General features: G+C 42.9%; 1 protein-coding gene across 1 annotated transcript in view; it reads right to left on the bottom strand.

Annotated features, from left to right (window-relative positions):
- Positions 1 to 22,890, bottom strand: part of LOC126483762 (membrane metallo-endopeptidase-like 1) — a 302,629-nt gene that overhangs the window by 23,245 nt on the left and 256,494 nt on the right. Inside the window, exons 14-15 of the mRNA XM_050106909.1 lie at positions 21,052 to 21,197; positions 11,090 to 11,248 (exon numbers count right to left, since the gene is read on the bottom strand). Coding sequence (XP_049962866.1) covers positions 11,090 to 11,248; positions 21,052 to 21,197 — 305 coding nt within the window. The remainder of the gene's footprint in view (positions 1 to 11,089; positions 11,249 to 21,051; positions 21,198 to 22,890) is intronic.

Here is a 22,890-nt window from a genome sequence, read left to right as displayed (position 1 = left end):
TGTAGAGTAATGAAATTTTAGGAACACATACACCTCTGTAACATTTTTAAGTAATTAATATTGCAAGATCATTGATTAATGTAAGTATGACATAAACCATTACATATGTGAAATGCTGTTCATTAATAATCACTGTAACTGCCAGAATGTTGAATGCAAGCATGAAAACGTCCATGCATTGTGTTGTATAGGAGCTGTATGTCAGTTTTTGGAAGGCCTTTTGCACTTGGGCAGTCAATGCAGGAACAGTTAATGCTGGTTGTGGATGATGCAGGAGTTGTTGCCCAATGGTGTCACATATGTGTTCGATCAGAGACAGACCTGGTGATCAAGCAACCCAAGGCAACATTTTGACACTCTGTAGAGCATGTTGGTTTACAACAGCAGTATGTGGGTGAGTGTTATCCTGTTGGAAAACAGCCCCTGGAATGCTGTTCATTAACAGCAGCAGAATAGGTTGAATTGTCAGACTGACACACAAATTTGCAGCCAGGGTGCATGGGATAACCACAAGAGCATTCCTGCTATCATACGAAATGGCTCTCCACATGATAACTCCAGATGTAGGTCCAGTGTGTTTTGTATGCAGACAGGTTGGTTGCAGGTTCACAACTGGCCTCTTTTCAACCAACACATGGCCATCACTGGCACCAGAGCAGAACCTGCTTTCATCAGAAAACACAATAGTCCTCCACCCTGCTCCCCAATGACCTCTTACTTGGCACCATTGAAGACACAAATGGTAGCAGTTTTGGGTCAGTGGAATGCGCACTATAGGGCATCTGGCTTGGAGCTGTCCTTTAGGTAACTGATTTGTAACAGTTTGTTGTGCCACTGTGGTGCCAATTGCTGCTCAGATTGTGGATGCAGTACAATGTGCCACAGCCATACACCAAACACATTGGTCTTTCTTCTCGGTAGTGCCATGTGGCCGTCCAAATCCCAGTCTTCTTGCAATCTTACATTCTCACAACCACCGCTGCCAGTAATCATGCACAATGGCTACATTCCTGCCAAGTCTTTCTGCAATATTACAAAAGGAATGTCCTGCTTCTCGTAGCCTTGTTCAAAGCCATTAAGATGCTGATAATAGTGTCTTCGTCACCTTAAAGGCATTCTTGACTAACATCAGTTCACCATGTCCAATCTCAAAGATAACTAATGCTCACAACCATTACAGAATGTGTTTAAACCAAACCTGACTGTCATCCTCATACTGGCACTACTAGGCCACTCTTATGTGACTAGCATGAAATTTGAACAGACATCGTCTTTCAGCTGTAGAAACATACCTATCAACTTTCTCACACAACTCCTCCTTGGTGCTGCTATTTTTTTCCATCAGTGTATTTATATTTTAATTAATTCCACAATCATTTCCTACAGTTTATCATAATTTCAGATGAGTTCATTACAAGAACATCAGTTTATTGCTATTTATAAATTTTCATGCATTGTTTGACTCAATTCTATGGTTTCATGGTGTATATTAAGCAGTACCATGTCTTCTACAAAAAATACTCATGAATTAGCTTTTGCACAGGAATTTAAATCATTAACTGTAATTATGAAAAGAAACGGAGCAAGGCTTGAGCCCTATGGTATACCAGTTCGAAATTCCTTCAGTGAAGAGCATCAATTTTTAATTAAGATGAACTGCCTTCTGTTTCTGAAATATTACTTGTTTAAAGCTAAAGATAGGTTGTGTACACCACCCTATTCCAGTTTGCAAGTAGGATATTAAAGGATATACAGTCAAAGACTTCACTGAGATCACTAACTACAATAGATACCAAATCCTTATTTTCAAATGCAGTTAGCACCTGGGTAGCAACTTCATTGACAATAGTAGAAGTAGAAGTAGTAGTAGTAGTGGTACTTTTACTAAGTTAGAACCCAGTAGTCTGGCGGAGAGGATATAACCCTTTTTGGAATAGTTTGATAGCTGGTTGTACAATAGAGACTCAACACAGAAGAAAACTGACCAATAGAAACAGGTTGATAGTTTGGAGCAGATGCTTAGTATCCCCTACCTTTATAGTGAAGGTAACAACTGAATTTAAACAATTAATTCAGTTATTTGTTAGAAAACAGACAGTTCATGTTATGTATTGGTTGAATTATTCATTCATTCATTTCAGTGAAATCAGTCTATGGGAGTAACCAAATAAAGTACTTGATTCAGTGGGTTGCAGTTTGATTTATTGGTTGGTCTATTCATTCATTTGGGTGAAATCAGTTTTTGGAAGTGACCGAATGACTAAATTATTCATTCTTTCTTTTCAAATGAAACCAGTCTGTAGTTTTTCTTTCAATTGAATTAGAGGGGTGAATGCTGAGTAAGCAGCAGCACATGCACGTGTGTGCATGTGCATGCATATATGTGTACTCTTTCCCAGAAAAGGATTTACCCAAAGCTAGCAGAGTTTTCATTCTTTTTCTGTGCATGTCAACAACTCAACAATACTACCATTCAGTGAGTTGTTTCCTTTACTCATACGTTATTTACATTCTACCTGACTTACAAAATTATGTTTAGGATTGTAATTTTAGCTGGACAAAACTTGTTACATATCCCACTAGGTACATATAGCTATTCATAGAAATACCATTTTAGTGTTATAGTATTCTATATTAGTGTATAAATTCTTGTAAAAATAACATAAATATCTAAAATGCCTCCTGTAAGAAGAGCAAATAGTGTTCAAATGTACACCAATAAATGAATAAATCATAATTTACACTGAATTGCTAAGGACAGTGGTATAGGCATATGTATTCAAATACAGAGATGTGTAAATAGGCACAATTTGGTGCTGTGGTCAGCAATGCCTATGTAAGACAACAAGTGTCTGTGCAGTTGTTAGATTTGTTACTGCTGCTACAATAGCATGTTATCAAGAGTTAAGTGAGTCTGAATGTGGTATTATAGCCAACACATGAGGGATGGAACATAGCATCTCCAAGGCAGCAATGAAATAGGGATTTTTCCCATACGACCATTTCACGAGTGTACCATGAATATCAGGAGTCCGGTAAAACATCAAATCTCCAACATTGCCGCAATCAGGAAAAGATCCTGCAAGAATGGGGCCAACAATGACTGAAGAGAATCATTCAACATGACAGAAGTGCAACCCTTCCACAAATTGTTGCTGACTTAAATGCTGGGCCATCAACAAGTGTCAGTGTGCGAATCATTCAATGAAACATCATCAATATTGGCTTTCAGAGGTGAGGGCCCAGACATGTATCCCTGATGACTGCAAGGCACGAAGCTTTATGCCTTACCTGGGCCCATGAACACCAATATTGGACTGTTGATGACTATAAACATATTGCCTGGTCGGACGAGTCTCACTTTAAATTGTGTCAAGTGAATGGATATTTACGGGCACGTATACGGGTATGGAGACAACCTCATGAATCCATGGACCCTGCACGTCAACAGGGGACTGTTCAAGCTGGTGGAGGCTCTGTAATGGTGTTGGGCATATGCAGTTGGAGTGATAAGGGATCCCTGGTACCTCTAGACACGACTCTGACAGGTGACACGTATGTAAGCATCCTGTCTGATCACCTGCATCCATTCATGTCCATTGTGCATTCCAATGGACTTGGGCAATTCCAGCAGGACAATGTGATACCTGAAACATCCAGAACTGCTACAGAGTGGCTCCAGGAACACTCTTCTGAGTTTAAACAGTTCTTCTGGCCACGAAACTCCCAGACATGAATATTATTGTGCATGTGGGGGATGCCTTGCAACATGCTGTTCAGAGGAGATCTCCACCCCCTCATACCCTTACTGATTTGTGGACAGCCCTGGAGGATTCATGGTGTCAATTCCCTCCAGCAGTGCTTCAGACATTAGTTGAGTCCATGCCATGTCATGTTGCGGCACTTCTGCATGCTCGTGGGGGCTGTACATGATATTAGGCAGGTGTACCGGTTTCTTTGGCTCTTCAGTGTATAACACTGAGCTGTGTCTGATAAGGTTGAGTTCAGACAGTTGATCAGTATGTCAATATTATCTGCAAGCTTTACTGTATTTGAACTGCCCTTCAGCATTATTTGATGATGGTTTATGTAGAGTACTAATCAGAGTGGGCCCATTTTGTTTCATTGTTAACCAACTGATACTGAAAAGTTCGCAAAAAGGTAGGAAATTAAGGACATGGGACCAGGATGAATTGAAAGAATCAGATGTTGACGAACCTTTCAGAGGGAACATTGGGAAAAAATGAACTGAAATGTGAGAAAAGAAATATAATAGAAGGCAAGTCGGTAGCTTTGAGAGATGAAACAGGGAATGCAGCAGATGGTCACATTGGTAAAAAGGCGAGCCCTAATATAAATCCCAGGATAACACAGGACATATTAAATTTAATTAATGAAATGAAAAAGTACAAAACGCAGAAAATTTTGCAGGTGAAGAGGAATACAGTCATCTAAAAAATGAGATTGACAGAAAGTGCAAAATGGCTGGAGAACAAATGCAAGGCTGTGGAAGCAAGCATAACTAAAGGAAAGACAGATGTCACTGACAGTAAAATTAAAGAGATCTTCGGAGAAAAAAGTGTTTGTATGAATATCAAGAGCTCAAATGGCAAGCTAGTACTAAGCAAGATGGAAAAGCTGAAATCTGGAAGGAATATATAGAAGGTCTATACAAAGAAAAAAACCTGAGGAAAATTTTGTAGTGACAGAGAATAGGAAGTATATAAAAATGAGAGGTAGACATTGTACTGCAAGAAAAATTTGACATGGCATTGAAAGTTTTAAGTGGAAACAAGGAACCTGGAATACATGACATTCCCTCAGAATTACTGAGATCCATGGAGAGTCAGGTAAAAGAAAATTATTTGATCTGGTATGTAAAATATGTGAATCAGACAAAATACTCGCAGATTTTACCAAAAACAATGTAGTTGTTCCAATTCCAAAGAAAAATGGTAGTGACAGGTGTGAATAACACATCAATTTGAAAAGTCATGAATTATTTACAGAAGATTGAAACCTGATATTATCTGAACTCAGACAGGAGTGGTTTGGTTCCTGGAGACTTGCAGGAATACAAGAGGCAATACTAGCCCTCTCTTTTATCCTAGAAGACACACTGAAGAATGGCAAACCTACATTAATTGCATTTGTAGGCTTAGAGAAAGCTTTTGGCAATGTTGGCTGGACTACAATATTTCAAATACAAAGATAGCAAAGCTAAAATAAAGGGAGTGAAAGGTTATTTATAGCTTATACAGAAATCAGACTTCAGTTATAAGAGTTGAGGGACATGGAAAGGAAGCCATAATTAATAAGGATGTGAGACTGGATTGTAGCCTATCCCAAGTATATTAAATCTGTGCATTGAGCAAGCAGTAAAGGAAACCAAGGACAAATTTGGAAAAGAAATTAAAGTTCATGGAGTAGAAATAAAACTCCAAGGTTTGCTGATGACATTGTCATTCTGTCAGAAACAGCAAAGGATTTGGAAGAGCAATTGAATGGAATGGATGTTGTCTTGGAAAGGGGTTATAAGATGGACAACAACAAAAGAAAAAAAAAGAATAAAGGAGTTTAATTGAATTAGATGAGGAAATAAGACACTAAAAGTAGTAGAGGTGTTTTGCTATTTGAGCAGCAAGTAACTGAAGATGGCCAAAGGAGAGAGGATATAAAATGCTGACTATAAATAACAAAAAAATTTGTGTCTGAAAATGAGAAATATTTTAATATTTAATAGAAATTTATTTGTTAAGAAGTGTTTCCTGGAAGTATGTGTTTTGATTGTACCCTTAAAAAGGTAAAATGTGGATGATAAGCAGTACAGAGAAGAAGAGAACTGAAGCTTTTTAAATTTGGTGCTATAGAAGAATGCTCAATATTAGATGGGTAGAGTGGTTAAAAACGAGGAGGTACTGAATTGAACTGTGGAAAACGAAATTGCCACAACTTGACTAAAAGAAGGGATCAGTTGACAGTACACATCCTGAGGCATCAAGGAATTATCAGTTAGATGGAAAGTATGGGGGTAAAAATTGTAGAGGGAGACCAAGGCTTGAGTACAGTAAGCAGTTTCAGGTGGATGTAGGTTTGTTAGTTAAGCAGAAATGAAGAAGCTTGCACATGGTTTCTCTTCCCATACTGTCAGTGTGAAACAGGCCACTCATCTCCTGCCATCAGGTCCAGTATATCATGTTGGACATGGAGGGGAAGCACTCAAGTCCTGTGTCATAATTCTGGTTCCATTCTACCATTGGACTCTAACAATATACCATCCCCCAAAAATCTGACCTACATCTGCATCTACGTATATATGCTGCAGACCACTGTGAAGGAGGGCTGTATGTATTTCCCTTTACACCACATGTAAGAGCTGCTTCTCAGGGCATTCACATATGGAGCATGGTAAGAATACTTGAATGACTCGGTTTATGATGTTTTAGTCAAATCTTGTCTCTATAATCCCAATGGGAGCAATACATAAGAGTAGTCATACATTCCTATATCTATCATTTAGAGCTAGTTCTTGAAAGATTATAAATAAGCTTGCCTGAGATAGTTTGCTTCTATGTTCAAATATCTGTGAGTTCAGATTTTTCGGGAAGTCTATGATACTCTCCCAAGGAGCAAATAAACTTGTGACCATTCATGCTGCCCTTCTATGTATACTTTCTGCATCCCCTGTTAGTCCCATTTGTTATGGATCCTACTCAATTAAGAAATATTCTAGGATGGACTGCACAAGTGTCTTGTAATTTATTTTGCAGGCAGATTGCATTTTCCCAGCATCCTACCAAACAGAATAAGTTTTTCACCTACTTTATCTACAACCGAGCTTATATAATTGCTTCATTTCACATCCTCACCAATTTTTACAGCCAGATATTTGTAAGAGATGACTAATGCCAACTCTGTCACTATCATTGATATAGGAGATGATGTTTTTGAGTTTTGTAAAGTGCAAAATTTTAAATTTCTGAGTATTTAAAGCAAGTTGGGAATCTTTACCTTACTTTGATATCTTCTCAAGATCCGACTGAATATTTCTGGAGCTTTCTTCAGACAAATTTCATTTCAGATAACTGTGTCAGCTAAAAAAAGTCTAAAATTACTATTAATGTGTCTGCCAGGCCATTAAAACAAAATATGAACAACAAGGGTCCCAGCACACTTCCTTGGAGAATGCTTGAAGTTATTTATATATCATTCAATGGCTCTACATCCATGATAATAAGCTGTATCCTCCCTACCAAGAAATACTCAATGTAATCACAGATTTCACTCATCTTACTTTCATTAAAAAGCATTGGTGTGGTACTGAGTAAAAATATTTTTCAAAAGTCAAAAAATACTGCATTTTCCTGATTTCCTTGACCCAGGGCTTTCCATGCATAATGTGAGAAAAGTGCAACCTGGATTTTGCATGACCAACATTTTTGGAAACTCATGTTGGTTCACATGGTGATGGTTATTTCATCCAAAATACTCCATTAGTTTTCTGCTTAGAATATTATCAAGGTGCCATTGTCATAGATTTGTTGGCCCTATTATTAAGTTCACACCGTCATCAAAGACCCCTATTTCTGCTTTTTTATTTTTTATTTATTTTTTATTTTTTTTATTTTATTTTTTATTTGTTTATTTAATTTTTTCAGTTGCTTTATGAGTGTGAGATAGAAGGTCATTAGTGGTGCCATAACTGAACACTCTGGAAAGTTAATAGTAATTTGTTCCCACTCAGAAAAAGATTCATCTACATCTACATCTACATGGCTGCTCTGCAATTCACACTTAAGTGCCTGGCAGAGGGTTCATCGAATCATTTTCATACTACTTCTCAACCATTCCACTCTCGAATGGCTCATGGGGAAAAGGAACACCTAAATCTTTCTGTTCGAGCTCTGATTTCTCTTATTTTATTATGATGATCATTTCTCCCTACGTAGGTGGGTGTCAACAAAATATTTTCGCATTCAGAAGAGAAAGTTGGTTATTGAAATTTCGTAAATAGAGCTCGCTGCAAAGAAAACTGCCTTTGTTTCAGTGGCTGCCAACCCAACTCATGTATCATATCAGTGACACTCTCACACCTATTGCATGATAACACAAAACGAGCTGCCCTTCTTTGCACTTTCTCGATGTCCTCTGGCAATCCTACCTGGTAAGGCTCCCAGACCATGCAGCAATATTCCAGCAGAGGACAGACAAGTGTAATGTAGGCTGTCTCTTTAGTAGGTTTGTCACATCTTCTAAGTGTTCTGCCAACAAAGCGCAGTCTTTGTTTTGACTTCCCCACAATATTATCTATGTGGTCTTTCCAATTTAAGTTGCTTGTAATTGTAATTCCTAGGTATTTAGTCGAATTGACAGCCATTAGATTTATGCAATTTATGATACACCCAAAATTTATCAGATTTCTTTTAATACCCATGTGGATCACCTCGCACTTTTCTTTGTTTAGTGCCAATTGCCACTTTTCGCACCATACAGAAATTCTCTCTAGATCGTTTTGTAATTGTAATTGATTGTCTGATGATTTTACTAGACAGTAAATTACAGCATCTTCAGCAAACAATCTAAGGGGGCTGCTCAGATTATCACCTAGATCATTTATGTAAATCAGGAACAGCAGAGGGCCTATGACACTACCTTGTGGAATGCCAGATATCACTTCTGTTCTACTCGATGATTTACAATCTATCACTACAAACTGTGACCTCTCTGAGAGGAAATCACGAATTCATCATGAGAGCTCCACGAGGCATCTAACATAATCCTTTGCTTGCTATCATTTAAAAACAGGGTAGAGCAGAGGAAACACATGTTTTTTACTATTAAATGAATGGGACACAGTTTGATGAAAGTAATAAGAACAAGCATGAAGTGATAGATTTTTTAATGCAGTTTTGAAATATACACATTTTAATTAGGTTCAAAAAATAATGTCTTGGAGATAATGTCCTTCTTGCTGGATACAATTTTGGATCCTCTCCCGAAAGTTACGCATGGTTATCTCCAACATTTCATTTGGCATGGCTTCAATTTCCCGATGACTGGAATTCTCCAGGTCATCAATTGTGCGAGGCTTGTTCATGTAGATTTTAAATATCCCCACAAAAAGAAGTCGCATATCGACAAATCAGGTGAGCAAGGCTCTTGCCATGTGAGCTGTGGCACCATCCTGCTAAAACCATATTTCTCTGATGTTCACTTGATGCCTTTTGAGTTCTGGATGAAGAAAGTTGTTTAACATTTTAACATAGCACACTGATGTCACAGTAACTGCAGTTCCTCTCTGTTCAAAAAAAAATAGGATCCAACAATCCCCATCATTGAAATGCAGCACCACACTGTTACTTTTAAACTGTGGAGAGGTCTTTGGTGTAATTCATGTGGGTTCTCTGGCACCCAGTACCAGCAATTTTGAACGCTGACATAACCGTCTACATGAGAATATGCTTCATCACTCATGAATACTGTAGTATTTGCATCTTCCGTAAAAATTTTGTCCATTACGTAACAAAACTCACTGTGCTGCAAAAAATCCCCTTCACTAAGCTGCTGGATGATCATTATTTTGTATGTGTGAAACTTAGGATCATCATGTAAGATGTGGTGAAGCGAACAATGTGACATACCCAGTGCTACAGCCTGTCGTCTAGGTGATCGTTTTGGACAAGCAAGAACTGTCATTCTCACTTGGTCTACATTTTCTGGAGGATGAACTGAATGGAGAAGAACAGGTGGTTTATTTTTCATTACAGATCCAGTACTTCTAAACGCTGCAACCCATTGAGTATAGTATTTCGATGAGGCACTGCACCTCGACGTCCAACTCCAAAATTTTGACAGGAAAGACATTGCTCTGTGACTACAGAATCATTGTTTCTAAAGTACAGCTCAACAATGAACACATGATGCTCTACACTCAAATGCTCCATAGCGACTGAAACTGCATTGTATGGGCAGTCTGACAACATTCATTCAAGGTCAATACCCCCTCTCATCACCACATACTAGTGGTTCAAAAAACATGCGTTTCCTCTGGTCCACACTGTATTAAGTGAAGCACTTATACCTCAAAGGCTTTAAACTTTAAGCTTCTCCAAAAGAATGCCGTGATTTTCACAGTTAAATGCCACAGATAGATCACAAAAAATCCCAGTCAGTGAAAACATTTCATTTAGATATTTTGAAACATGGTCAGTGGATGGAGACACTCTCCTGGAAACCAAAATGTAATGCTCAGAATCTTATATTTGCAAGTATGTTCCAACATCCTTAAATACATTGCCTTTTCCAAACACTTTGAGAAGGAAGTTATTATTGAATCAGGTTGATAGTTATTAATGTTTGTCCTACTACCTTTCTTAAAGAGGGGTCTAACAATCATTTACTTTAGTCTGTCTGGAAAGATATCTTGATAAAGTGATGTATCAAATATATGGCTAAGTGCAGTGGCTACACCATAAGCACAGGCTTTTAATATTTTGCGTGAAGTGTTATCAACCCCTTGAGAATTTTTGTTTTAAGAGAGTTCATTATTTTGTTGATTTCACTGGAGGAGCAGGAGTAATCTCAGATTGATTGAATGTTTGTTGCACTGACTATCACATATGATGCAATGCTTCTTCTGTTGAGCTGACTGTATCAAGTTTCTTAGCTACATTTTGAAAATGATTGTTGAAGAGTCTTGCTACGTGTTTGGAGTCTTCATTTCCAATTAAAAGCAGTATGCTCACAAAATGTTGTTTTCTTTTATTGTACTCTGTGCCAAGGCATCACATATTTCTGAAGTTCTCCTACAGAAAAAGAATGTATGTGCATAAAAACTTCTCCTGACACTCTCTTACTCTGTTAATTACATTTAAATTCTTTAACAATGCAATTCCTGTGTCTTACCATCACAGAATATTACTGTACCAAACTTCTCACTAAGCCATAAAGCAGGAATTCAAAAATTAAACACACTCCTCAATTATAAATATTATTGTAAGTCAAAGTATCACATCACATTAAACAGTAAAGCCTCCACATATTCACATAAATTTTATCACCTCTCTTATAGAATACCACAAATACTCACCTGAGTTGCCTGCAAGAAAAAAAGTTGATCTGGTGTCCAACTTGAAATTAAAGGCAGTAACTCCTCAGAATCTCCCCAGTGCTTTAAGTAAGTACTGTAGGCAATCAACACACCAGTATAATCTGCCATTCGCTCATTAGCAGATAAAGCACCATTAGTCTGAAATAAGTCAGAGGTATCAGTGCTATATCTCATAAAGAACAAGATGATGGTCATAAGAAGATATAGCTCTTCAGAACCTACAAGAATTTATAATAGCTGATAAGACTGTGCATGTCAACATGAAACAAGATGTAAGAAAATTTCAACTATAAATTGCAATTAACAACATAAGTGATAGACTGACTGCAACTCACTGTAAAAATGACATGCTGAGTTGCAGATAGGTACAACAAAAAGACACTTACACATTAGCATCAGCCAAAGCATTCTTCTGGAAAGAAAACACACACACATTCATTCACACAAGCAAGTACACCTCATACACACATGACCACCATCTCCTGCAGCTCAGAGCAGAATGCGACTGTCATGTTGAATGAAAACAGCAGCCTGGAAGGGGCAGGGATAGCAGAGTACAAATGTATGGGAGGGGGGGGGGGGGGGGGAGAGAGAAGAGTGCTGTTGTAGAGCATGCAGGGACTGGACTGCCAAAAGGCTCAGTATCAGAAGACTGTCGTAAGGAAGGTGCAGGAGGGGAAGAGGGAAATAGGGAGGAGGTGATACAACAGATGGGGTGAGGGGGAGGGGGGGGGGGTGGAAACTGTTGGATGGGGCATGTGGGAACAGTAGGTTACTGTAGGTTGGCCCAGGATAATTTTATGAGCAGAGAAAGTGTTTTAACAGTAACTCCCGTCTGTGCACTTGGGGAGGGGAGGATCCAGATGGCTTTGGCAGTGAAGCAGCCACTGAAATCAAGTATGTTATGCTCAGCTGCATGTTGTGCCACAGGGTGATCTACTTTTGTCTTGGCTACATTTTGGCAGTGGCCATTCATCCTGGTGGACAGCTAGTTGGTAGACATGCCAGTGTAAAAAAGCAGTGCAACGTGTGCAGCAGAGCTGGTATATGACATGGCTGCTTTCATAAATGGCCCAGTCTCTGATGGGGTATGATAAGCCTTTGAGAGGACTTGAAAAGGAAGTGCTGAGTAGGTGGACTGGGCAGGTCTTGCACCTCGCTCTTCCACAGCAGGGATATGATCCCTGTGCTAAGGGGCTGGAATTGGGAAAGGCATAGTGATGGACTAGGATGTTGTGGAGGTTGGGTGGGCAATGGAACACCATTTTAGGAGGAGGGGGAAGGACCTTGCATAGGATGTCCTTCATTTCAAGGCATGATGATAGGTACTCAAAGCCCTGCCAAAGGATGTGGTTCAGTTGTTTCAGTCTGGGGTGGTACTGGGTGACAAAGAGGGCACTCGTTGGTACCTGGTTCTTGAGGGTGGTGGTAGGACTGGGGTGTGTGTAGGGAAAAGCCATGGGAGACCTGTATGTGGACTAGATCTGGAGGATAGTGCCTGTCTGTGAAGGCCTTGGTGAGAGACTCAGGACTCTGGGCAAGGAAGTTCTTGTCACTGCAGACATGTCATCTCCAGGTGTCCAGGCTGTATGGGAAGGATTTTTTTATGTGGAAGGGATGACAGCAGTTGAAATGCAGTTACTATTGGTGGTTGGTGGATTTAATGTGGACAGAGGTGTGGGTGGAGCCATCAGAGAGAAAGAGGTCAATGTCCAGAAAGGTGTCACTCTGGGTTGAGGATGACCAGGTGAAGTGGATAAGAGAGAAGGTGTAGAGGTTTTGAAGGATTAAGAATAGGGTGTCTTGGCCCTGAGTCCAGAGTGTGAAGATATCATCAATGAACATGAACCACATTAGAGGTTTGGAGTTTTGGAATGCTAGAAAGTTCTCCTTTAGATGGCCTATAAACGTGTTGGCATAGGAAAGTGCCAGGCAGGTGCCAATAGCCATGCCGTGGTTTGTTTGTATACCTTCCCTTCAAAGCAAAAGTAGTTGTGATTTAGGATAAAGTTAGTAAAGTGTATGAGGAATGAGGAATTGTATTTGGAATCTGAAGGACGTGGGGACAAATAGTGTTCAACAGCAGTAAGATCATGGACTTGAGTGATGGTGTATAGAGAAATGGCATCAACATTTATGAGTAGGGGTACAGGGATCCAGGAGGTAAACAAGTGGGGAGGTGTTGGTCTAGAGGGCTGAAATTCTTTCAGTGAAGGCACAAAAACAAGCTACAATGGGGCATCTAGGATTTGTTGGGTTTGCAGATTTTGGGGAGCATGTAGAAGGTGTGTGTGTGTGTGGGGGGGGGGGGGGGGTCATAGGGGTGAGGAGGGGAGGAGGGAAATGGATTCAGGGGAGAGGTTCTGGGGAGGGCCTTACGCTTTAAGCAGGGATTAGAGGTTATGTTGAACTTCTGGGATGAGACCACTCTGGCAGAGGTTATAGGTGACAAAGGCCTTCTGTGAAGGTAGTCACTGTGATTCACAACAACAATGGTGCAGCCTTTGTCTGCAGGTAGGATGAGCAGGTCAGGATATGTTTTGAAATTGCGTATGGCTGTCCTTTCTTCTGCTGAAAGGTTAGTGTTCCATACACAACACATGGCTATCTGATCGATATTATTCGAAATATCTCCCTAATGGGGTGGGTATAACTCACCTGTTGAATGTGAGTTGCAAAAAAAAAAAAAAAAAAATGTTCCTTTTGTTTGGTCAGGAGACTGTGATAGAGCATTCAGTTACATAAAGTCACTGCTAAAGACATTGTTGTACTGCAGTACCTAGCTTGTCCCAGCTGTAGATGCTCCTAATACAAGGCTGGAGTGGTGTCGGCTCACATAAACACATGGCTCTGAACAGCCTACCATGCACACCTGCAAAATTTTGGCAGACATTCAATGCAATTATTCTCAGACAGAGAAGGGAGGCTTTATCCATCATGTACACTGTCTGAAAAATCCTTGTTTTCCTCTATAGCAGCAAGTTCCATCTCATCACTGACCATAAGCTGCTTGTGGTATTGTCCAGCCCCTGTTTGCAACTTACCGACAGGATTACACAACAATTCCAGTGCTAAGCTTTGTTTTTGAGCTAATATGATTATGAGATTCATTACACACCCATGGTACAGCATGCTAATGCAGACGCATTGTTACATCTGCCCATGGGCAATGATCCAAACTTCGACAAAGCCAGATCGATGCTCATTTGCAGCACATGGTGGAAAGACTTCCAGTGATGGGTCACCATTGTATTAACACGATTCACGTTGTATGTCACACTTCACATAGTGTAGACCGGGAACTGTCTGCTAGGCACGCCAGATGTAAAACTGACTGGGCACAGCCCATGCTGCCTGGGTTGCTGTTGTTCCGCCGGCAGAGGGTGCGGCCGAATTCTCGTGTGCCCTCTGGTGGACGGGACTTTACTTGCGGCCACTACGGTCCGTGACATGCCGTGCCAATGTGCACCTCCCGTGATCTTTCTGGTGGCTACTGCACTCCTCCTCCTTCGGGAGGTGAAGCCACTGTGATCCATTGCGTCAGAAGGTGGAGCGTCGTGCAGTAGTGATGACCTCCACGTCCATTGGAATGTTGGAGTTGGGGGGATCTGCTAACCCTTGAGCCGGAATGTTTGAATATGGTTGGAAGTGACCCACACAAAGAGGCCCCCGTCGTCCCACCACCAGCGCCCGGGACAGAACGGGCGACAAGCTGTCGAACTCCGGATCCCGTTCCACCTCGGGAGGGGCAAGACCCAGTGGTGGGGATGATGGGGAAGGCACAACCACAGGCGAACCAGCCTCCTGAGAAAATGGGTCTGCGAGGGGGGCTGGCTTTTGCCGGGGCATCTCTAACGATGGTGATGCCAGTGCTGGAGCTACAGGAGGCCGCCAAGGCTGAGAACCATCGCAGTGTGGCAGAGTCACAGGTGGGAGGGGCGGTAGCATCCACTGAGAAAACAACACAAGTGACGGCAATGGGGAACCCGGCGCCTGAGGGGTCAGAGAGAGGGTTCCCAAACATGGGCGTAGCTGATTTTGGTGACAACGTACCTCCCAGTCCCCTGCCTGCAAGGTATAGAGCCGGCAGCCATTGCGGCGCAGGACCACCACCGGTATTCAACGTGGATTGCGACCTGACCCACATGCCCAGACCGACATACCCGGTGGAAAGCTGGGTACCCCGTTTTGTGAAGACTAGTGAGGACCAGGCCCGAGGAGATGCAGCAGAGTCCTAGGTTGGCGCCTGTGAAGGATCTCTGCAGGGCTGCGTTCTCCCATTGGTGTGGTCCGCTATGCCGTCAGGAAAAACGTCAACGCCTCCTCTGCAGGAAATTCGTGCACATACTTTTTCATCTGCGTCTTAAATGTGCAAACCATGCACTCAGCTTCCCCATTCGATTGTGGATGAAAGGGGGGAGAGCAAACATGCCGAATACCGAAGCGCTTACAAAAATCCTGGAAGGTCTGCGAAATAAACTGAGGTACATTGCCCAATACCAGGGTGACTGGCAGACCTTCCACAGAAAAGATTTTTCCGAGTGCCTGGATTGTAACTTCTGAAGTGTTTGAGGAGCAGAGAACTACATATGGGAATCGGGAATAAGCATCAATGAGAAGGAGCCAAAAGCCATTGAGAAACAGGCCCGCAAAATCTATGTGAACACGTTCCCATGCCTGGGTTGCAGGCGGCCATGAAGAGAACAGTGACCTGGGAGACACCTGTTGGCTCGCACACTGTGAACAGGCGGCCACCAAGTGCTCAATTTCTCCGTCAATACCGGGCCAGTACACATGTCTGCGAGCCAAGCATTTAGTACGGGAAACACCCCAGTGCTCCTCATGTAATAACGTGAGGACCTCCCTTCACAAACTTGCAGGAACAACCACGCGAGGAGCTGTATCATCGGTAGCCAGAAGGAGAACTCCTTCCAAGACTGAGAGGCAGCCTCATAGAACAAAATAATTATGAAGAGGGTCCGAGGCTCGGCCTGGATGTCGGGACAACCACCCCTGCTGAACAAGGTGAACTACTTGCCGGAGAACTGGGTCAGCTGCCGTTTCCCTGGCAACTCTAGAACTAGTGATCGGGAAGCCATCAACCGCTTGGCGGGACGCCACATCCAAATGAAAACATATAATCTCCTCCCGATCGAACTTAGGATCCGGGCCCACCGGAATACGGGAAAGGGCGTCGGTGTTGGCATGCTGTCTGGTAGGGCGAAAATGAATGCCATAGTGGTACTTAGAGGCACAAGGCCCAGTGCTGCAGTCTGTGGGCCACCCTATCCGGAATCTGAGAGGCAGGGCCAAATAATGATATTAATGGCTTATGGTCACTGATTAACTGAAACTTCGTGCCATACAAGAAAGTGTAAAACTTGGTAATAGCATAGACAATGGCCAAAGCCTCTTTTTCCACCTGGGAGTAATGGGCCTGTGCAGGACTAAGAGTTTTAGATGCAAACACCAGTGGCTGCTCGGAGCCATCCGCATTGCAATGGGCCAGGACCGCCCCTACCCCATACTCCAAAGCATCTATAGCCAGGACCAATGGCTTATTGGGATCAAAAGTAGTCAAACAAGGCACTGACATGAGGAGGCCCTTCAACGAGGTGAACGCTCGCTCTCATGCAGGTGACCAATCAAAAGGAACACCCTTGCGCAGAAGGCAGTAGAGGGGGCGGGCTATGGTGGAAGCCCTGGGAATGAACCGGTGGTAATAGGCAATCTTACCTAAAAAAGCTTGTAACTCCTTCAGCGAAGCGGGCTGTGGAAGGTTGACAATACCTTGGACCAAACTTCTTAGCGGCTGGACGCCGTGCCGAGAGATGGTGTAGCCTACATACTCAATGGACAGTTGGAAGAAGTTCGACTTACGCAGGTTGCAACGCAGGCCCAAGGACCTGAATTTGAGAAAGAGCGTTCGAAGGTTGTACAAGTGTTCCTTCGTGCTGCGGCCTGTGACAATTATGACGTCTAGGTAATTAATACAATGAAGGATTGTCGACGTGACATGCTCAAGATAATGCTGAAATATCAGCGGGGCACTGGATATTCCGAAGGCCAACCATTGGTATTGGTAAAGGCCAAATGGGGTGATGACGACCGCCAGCCGTTTGGAGTCCTCATCAAGTGGTAACTGATGATAAGCCTCCGAAAGATCGATTTTCGAAAAATATTGGCCTCCCACCACGTCAGAAAACAATTCATCAGAACGAGGCAAGGGATAGGCATCCACCACAAGACGTAATTTTCCCGAGGATTTCATGACAATAACGAGGGGTGAAGCCTACTCACTAGAAGAAATGGGAAGAACGACCCCGAGGGCTGTCAGCCGGTCTAGCTCTGCTTTTACCTGAGGGCGGAGAGCCAAGGGGATCTGCCTCACGTGTAGAAAATGTGGGTGAGCTTCCAAGTTTGAAACATGCCCCAGGCCCTCCTCAAAGATATCCTAAAAGTCAGAGGTCAAAGATTCCAATGATTGATAGGGAACGTCTTTGGAGACCAACTGTATGGTGTCTGCAATAGAAAAACCGAAAGCTTGAAAGGCATCCAATCCAAAAAGGTTAGCGGAAGTCGCATCACTGACAACAATAAAAGTAAGAGGCTGAGTGACTGATTTGTAAGTAACGTCAGGTCACAGTAGGGGAATGAACTGTTTACCATCACCGCGGAGACGCAGGTAAACTGGCGCCAAGGGGGGCGACCCAAGGTCGGAGTAAGTTTGTGCATTCAACAAGGAAACTGCGGCGCCCGTATCTACTTGCAGTTGCAGCCGACACCTCGATAAAGAGTTTGTGTGCTGACGCGTCGGGAGCCTGGCCTGATGAAACTTCCTGAATGTCATCGTCCATGCCCTCTGTACCTGCTTCCTTTGATTCTTTAGAGGCTGAGTGGCAAACTTTAGCAATGTGTCCTTTTTTATTACATTTGCAACAAACAGCCCAACACTGGGCACACTCTGACCGATCATGATGTATATAGCACGATGCACAGGACGGTAACAGGGGCCGGTGGCCGGAACTCTGCTTACGCGCTGTGCGGGAACGGCCGTAACGGCCGGATTGTACCACCCGCATGTCGTCCACCCTGGACGCAGTGGACGTGGCTGCGCCGCCCTGAACCACCGCGATGTCGCACCATGCTTCCAACTGTTGACCTGCAGCGTGAGCAATGGACAGGACTTCCTCAAGGGAAGGGTCTTCCAACTGCAGGGCCCGTTGCCGGACCTCCCTATCAGGGGCCGAACGAACAATGCCATGTCGCACCATAACATGGGCATACGACTCTCGCGACTGATCCATAACAAAATGACACTTGCGACTAAGACCGTACAGGGTACCGGCCCACGCCCGGTAAGGCTGATGGGGCTGCTTCTTGCATTCATAGAATTCGACCCTAGCCGCCACAACATGTGTGTGGCGGCGATAATAGGAAGATAGCAATGAACGCAATGCGTCAAAATACAAGGATACAGTGAAGGAGATATCCGAGACAAGAAAAGAGCATGACATACCTCTGCACCGGCAACATGAAATGCCTGGAAATGCTGCCGAAGGTGATGTTCGTATGCGTCCCAATCCTGCGCCGTCTCGTCATATGGGGGAAAGGGGGGAGGGAACAGCGCTGGAGTAGACTGCGTGGAGAGCAACGCCGGAAGCGCTTGTTTCGTGGTTGCCATGAGCTCCGTCTGCTGCTCAACAAAAACCTGCACTAAATCCTCCATGTCGGGGATAAGCTGCAAAACCGGAACAACAATGCAACATGCGAAAGAACGACCCTACTCATCGCCAATTGTGTATTAACATGATTCACATTGTCCATCGCACTTCATAGTGTAGACCGGGAACTGTCTGCTAGGCATGCCTGATGTAAAACTGACTGGGCACAGCCCGTGCTGCCTGAGTTCTTGTTGTTCCACTGGCAGAGGGCACGGACAAATTCTTGCGTGCCCTCTGGTGGACGGGACTTTACTTGCGGCCACTACTGTCCATGATGCGCCATGCCGATGTGCGCCTCCCGCGATCATTCTGGTGGCTACTGCAACCGTGTAGTGCAGGTCACCTGACAAGATACCTTGCTGCAACAGGTGGCTGATTTTGTGTGCAGTGGTTGGGTCGAGTGCCTGCCCACCAAGGGGTCTGGTCTGCTCTGCATCTACTTTCTCCTCTATTATCGAGTGTTGGTAGTCAACGGTATTCACCTCCTTAGCACTGACTGGGATGAGCCCAGAGTCACCACCCATCTGGCCCTGAGGGCTATTACTTTTGCTCTCTTACACTGTGGCAACCAGAGTATGAGTGAGGACAAACAGTGCAACAAACAGCAGGCGGCACCACCAAGAACTTTTGTTTGGTGGTGTATGCCACATCAACTGTGGGACTGGATCCATATCGCCTTTATACGCCCCTTCTGTTATCCTATGTATGTGGTTGGTGGTGGTGGTTGATGCACTTACCCATATGTCCTGCCCATGTACTCCACCACCACTAAAGCCACCATTAGAGCTCCCATTCATGTCTCTATGATTGAAGGGTTGCTCTGTATGATCGCCTCTGATAATGACCTTGCAGTTCATACTCGCATTGTTTCAAGATTTCTGCACATGAAATGGTATTGCCTACCTCACATTCACACCATTTTACTCACAATCAAATGGTGAGAGGGAGCATATGGTGCACACCTGAAAGATGCACTTAAAAAAGTGCTTCCGGGTTTCTCAATGGACTTGGCATTGTCTTTATTTCTCAGTACCTACAGGACCACACCACTGCAAGGCAGAAGCATGGCAAAGATTCTCCATGGCTGACAACCCCAGACTGCTGCACCTTATTTGCTCTGTGCCATCGCTTGAGGTGCGCTCGCGTCCTTTGTGATATGTTCTTAGTGCCCCTGTCTGAGCATGTACTTTTGGTCAGGGGCTAGCAAGGAGTTACAGTAAGGGTGTGAGCAATGCATGGTCAGTAAATGTTCACCATAGACATCAGCAGGTGTTGCTCTCCTGCCATCAGAACCAGTTGTGCCCTTATTGAGGCACCAACTCACTGTGCCCATTGTCACAGCAGATGCCAATTGGGAGTCCACCTGCAAGTGCCACTCCCTTCAGGGGATTGAGGAGCTAGTGGGCACTGATGATGTTGAGATGCGGCCATCAACTGCATTGAGCCCTCTGCTGATGTTTGACAGTGGCTGCCTGGGTGCCACTGGCAGCTTCTCCCCAGTCGTCTTTGCACCTGTCCCACTTTGCCAATGGTGCAGTTTCTATGCTTCCAGGACACAAGGTGTCATTTGATACACAGTTTGCCATCATCCAGGGCACTTCCAGCCATATGCTCCAGTAGGCCAGAGACGGCTGACTGTCCGGTGTAGTGGAAGTCACATTTCATTGGAAGCCAATGGAGGCAAACACTGTCAAAACACATCTGCCATAGTGCGTCTGCAACTGCCACAAAGTCATCAGGATGGACCTCGTGGTCTGCTCAGCCAACCAATGAGTCTCCAGCAGTAGTCCCACCCATTTGGCCTCTTGCTTTTGTCCACCAACAACAGTTACCCAGAGTGGGGGAGAGATGTGGTGGCATGCTCACTTCCACTGCCACCATAGTGACTGTAGAGTTCACATTTAGCACTTCTGGTAGGAGACCAAGAAAAGAGCACATGCTTTGTTTGCTGCCAGCACCACGACTGGCTGAGTGTGGACAGCTCCAAGTTAGAAGCACCAACTGCTCTCTCTCACATCATTCGTGCTTTGTGGAGGCTCTCCCTGTTGATTAGGATACTTCCATGATGACGAATTTGCTTGTTACTGGCCTGAAATATTTTCCCACTGCTGCTTCCATGTGTGTGCATAGACTTTGGTGCTTTGTCAGAGCAACTGTATTTACTGTACACTTGGTTGTTTGTAATAAAACTGTACATACTAAACACTTAGTGCTTACCTGAAACACAATGAGATTTCCATCCTCTGCTGGATGAGATTTTTTGAAATCATATTCAGTGTTAATACACATTTCCATTTCCTTGAATATTGAATTTGAGTGAGAACTGAGTTTTAAATGTTCTTCATGAAATTCTCGCTTCATACCTAAAAGCATAAATAAACAAAGACAATAAGAGAAAGAACAGTTCCAAAAAGATTTTTGGAAGTCTGATGCTATGCTTATTACAATTTAGCTTGTATTTTCTGGCAAGATATGTATTTAGTGTAAAAAGTTGGCTATTTGATTTACTTATGCTAGTCAAATCTCTTTCACTTCATGAGAATCCAGGCTCTAGAACCAAATATTAATAGATAGTTGTATTTTGCAAATCTCTACATGAATAAGAACTTCTAGTAGTGTGGAGTGAGCCAGTAATGTGCATAAATCAGTGAATATAGGCAGGTATGGTAAACTGTAATGGATGTTCATTCTATAAAAGAAAAACTGACCTTCAAAAAGCTGGTGCATTTATTATTACAATTTGCCTAACTTTTTTTAGATGGCAGTATTCACACCTCTCAGTACATAAATAAAAAGGTAGAACAAAAAGATATTCACACTTCTCAGAACATAAATGAAATTATCTCTTTCTGACATCCACCTCAAATCATTGGCTGTTGCCTTTCATTGCACTCCTAAACTTCTCCTTGTAGAAATAAGGAATACCAACTGCTGTGCCTTTTATTTTAATATATTAATTACATGATCAGTTTTGACACTAGATTAGTGTCATCCTCAGACCCCCTACACAAACTAATGTCAAAATATTTTACAGAAAATAGTGCAATTGATATTCCTTATTTCTACAAGTTTATGACCAGTAACAGTCTCAAGTCCACTTTAATTTTGGGTTATCTGAAACTTAATTATCTTATGCTTGTCAAACAATATAAGGTTCCAAACAAACATAACTCCTCCAAAAACCGAGTGAAGTGGTGCTGTGGTTAGCAAACTAGACTCCCATTTGAGAAGAGTCCCCATCTGATAATCCACATTTAGGTCTTCCATGATTACTGCAATTTTTTTCAGGCAAATACCAGTATGGTTCCTTTGAAAAAAGCATAGCCATATTCCTTCGTCATCCTACTGTAATCTGAGCTCGTGCTCCATCTCTGATGGCACAGTGTTGGCAGAACATTAAATCCAACCTTCCTTTTTTTCTCTTATACTCCAAGATTCCCACCCCTGCAGCCCTTGCAGTATCTTGCTTGTAAGACAATAATGCAAATCATCCATTATAGGCTTAAGCAGTAAGTTCCATGAAGTAGTTGTTGAGATCAAATACATAAATCCACAAAAACTGACCAATAGACTGAGTAGAGGAAATCTATGATAATTTTCAAATTTAACAGCAATCCAGATAAGGGATATAGATACTTCATATGGGAAACTGCAAGTTGAGGAGGAAAATTACAAGCCAAACTACCTGCAGACAAAAGCAAATGTTTCCATGAGCAAAGTGCTTAAATTCCAAATTATACCCAAATCAATGACCAAAAGTGAGGCAATACTACTGTGATGCTTAGCTGAAAGCTTTATAGGTGAATGCAAACTGTCAGTGGGTCAGTGCATTTACATCTTTATCTCGAATGGTTCATCAAGCAGTGTGCTGAGCACAGTTCTTCATGTTCACAATCCCTGCTGGCTCTGGACTTACATGCAGAGTGGCCCACACCACTGTTACTATCTATTGCATCAGTTTCTAAGTTACTGTGTGGTGTGCTCTCAAACATTTGTCCCTTGATATCACAATTCCCACTGTACTACCTGCTCCAGGCAGCTGCACACTACCACTAC

The sequence above is a fragment of the Schistocerca serialis genome, chromosome 6 (genome assembly GCF_023864345.2).
Source record: "Schistocerca serialis cubense isolate TAMUIC-IGC-003099 chromosome 6, iqSchSeri2.2, whole genome shotgun sequence".
Classification (NCBI taxonomy): domain Eukaryota; kingdom Metazoa; phylum Arthropoda; class Insecta; order Orthoptera; family Acrididae; genus Schistocerca; species Schistocerca serialis.
This window is presented reverse-complemented; position numbering and strand designations above follow the sequence as displayed.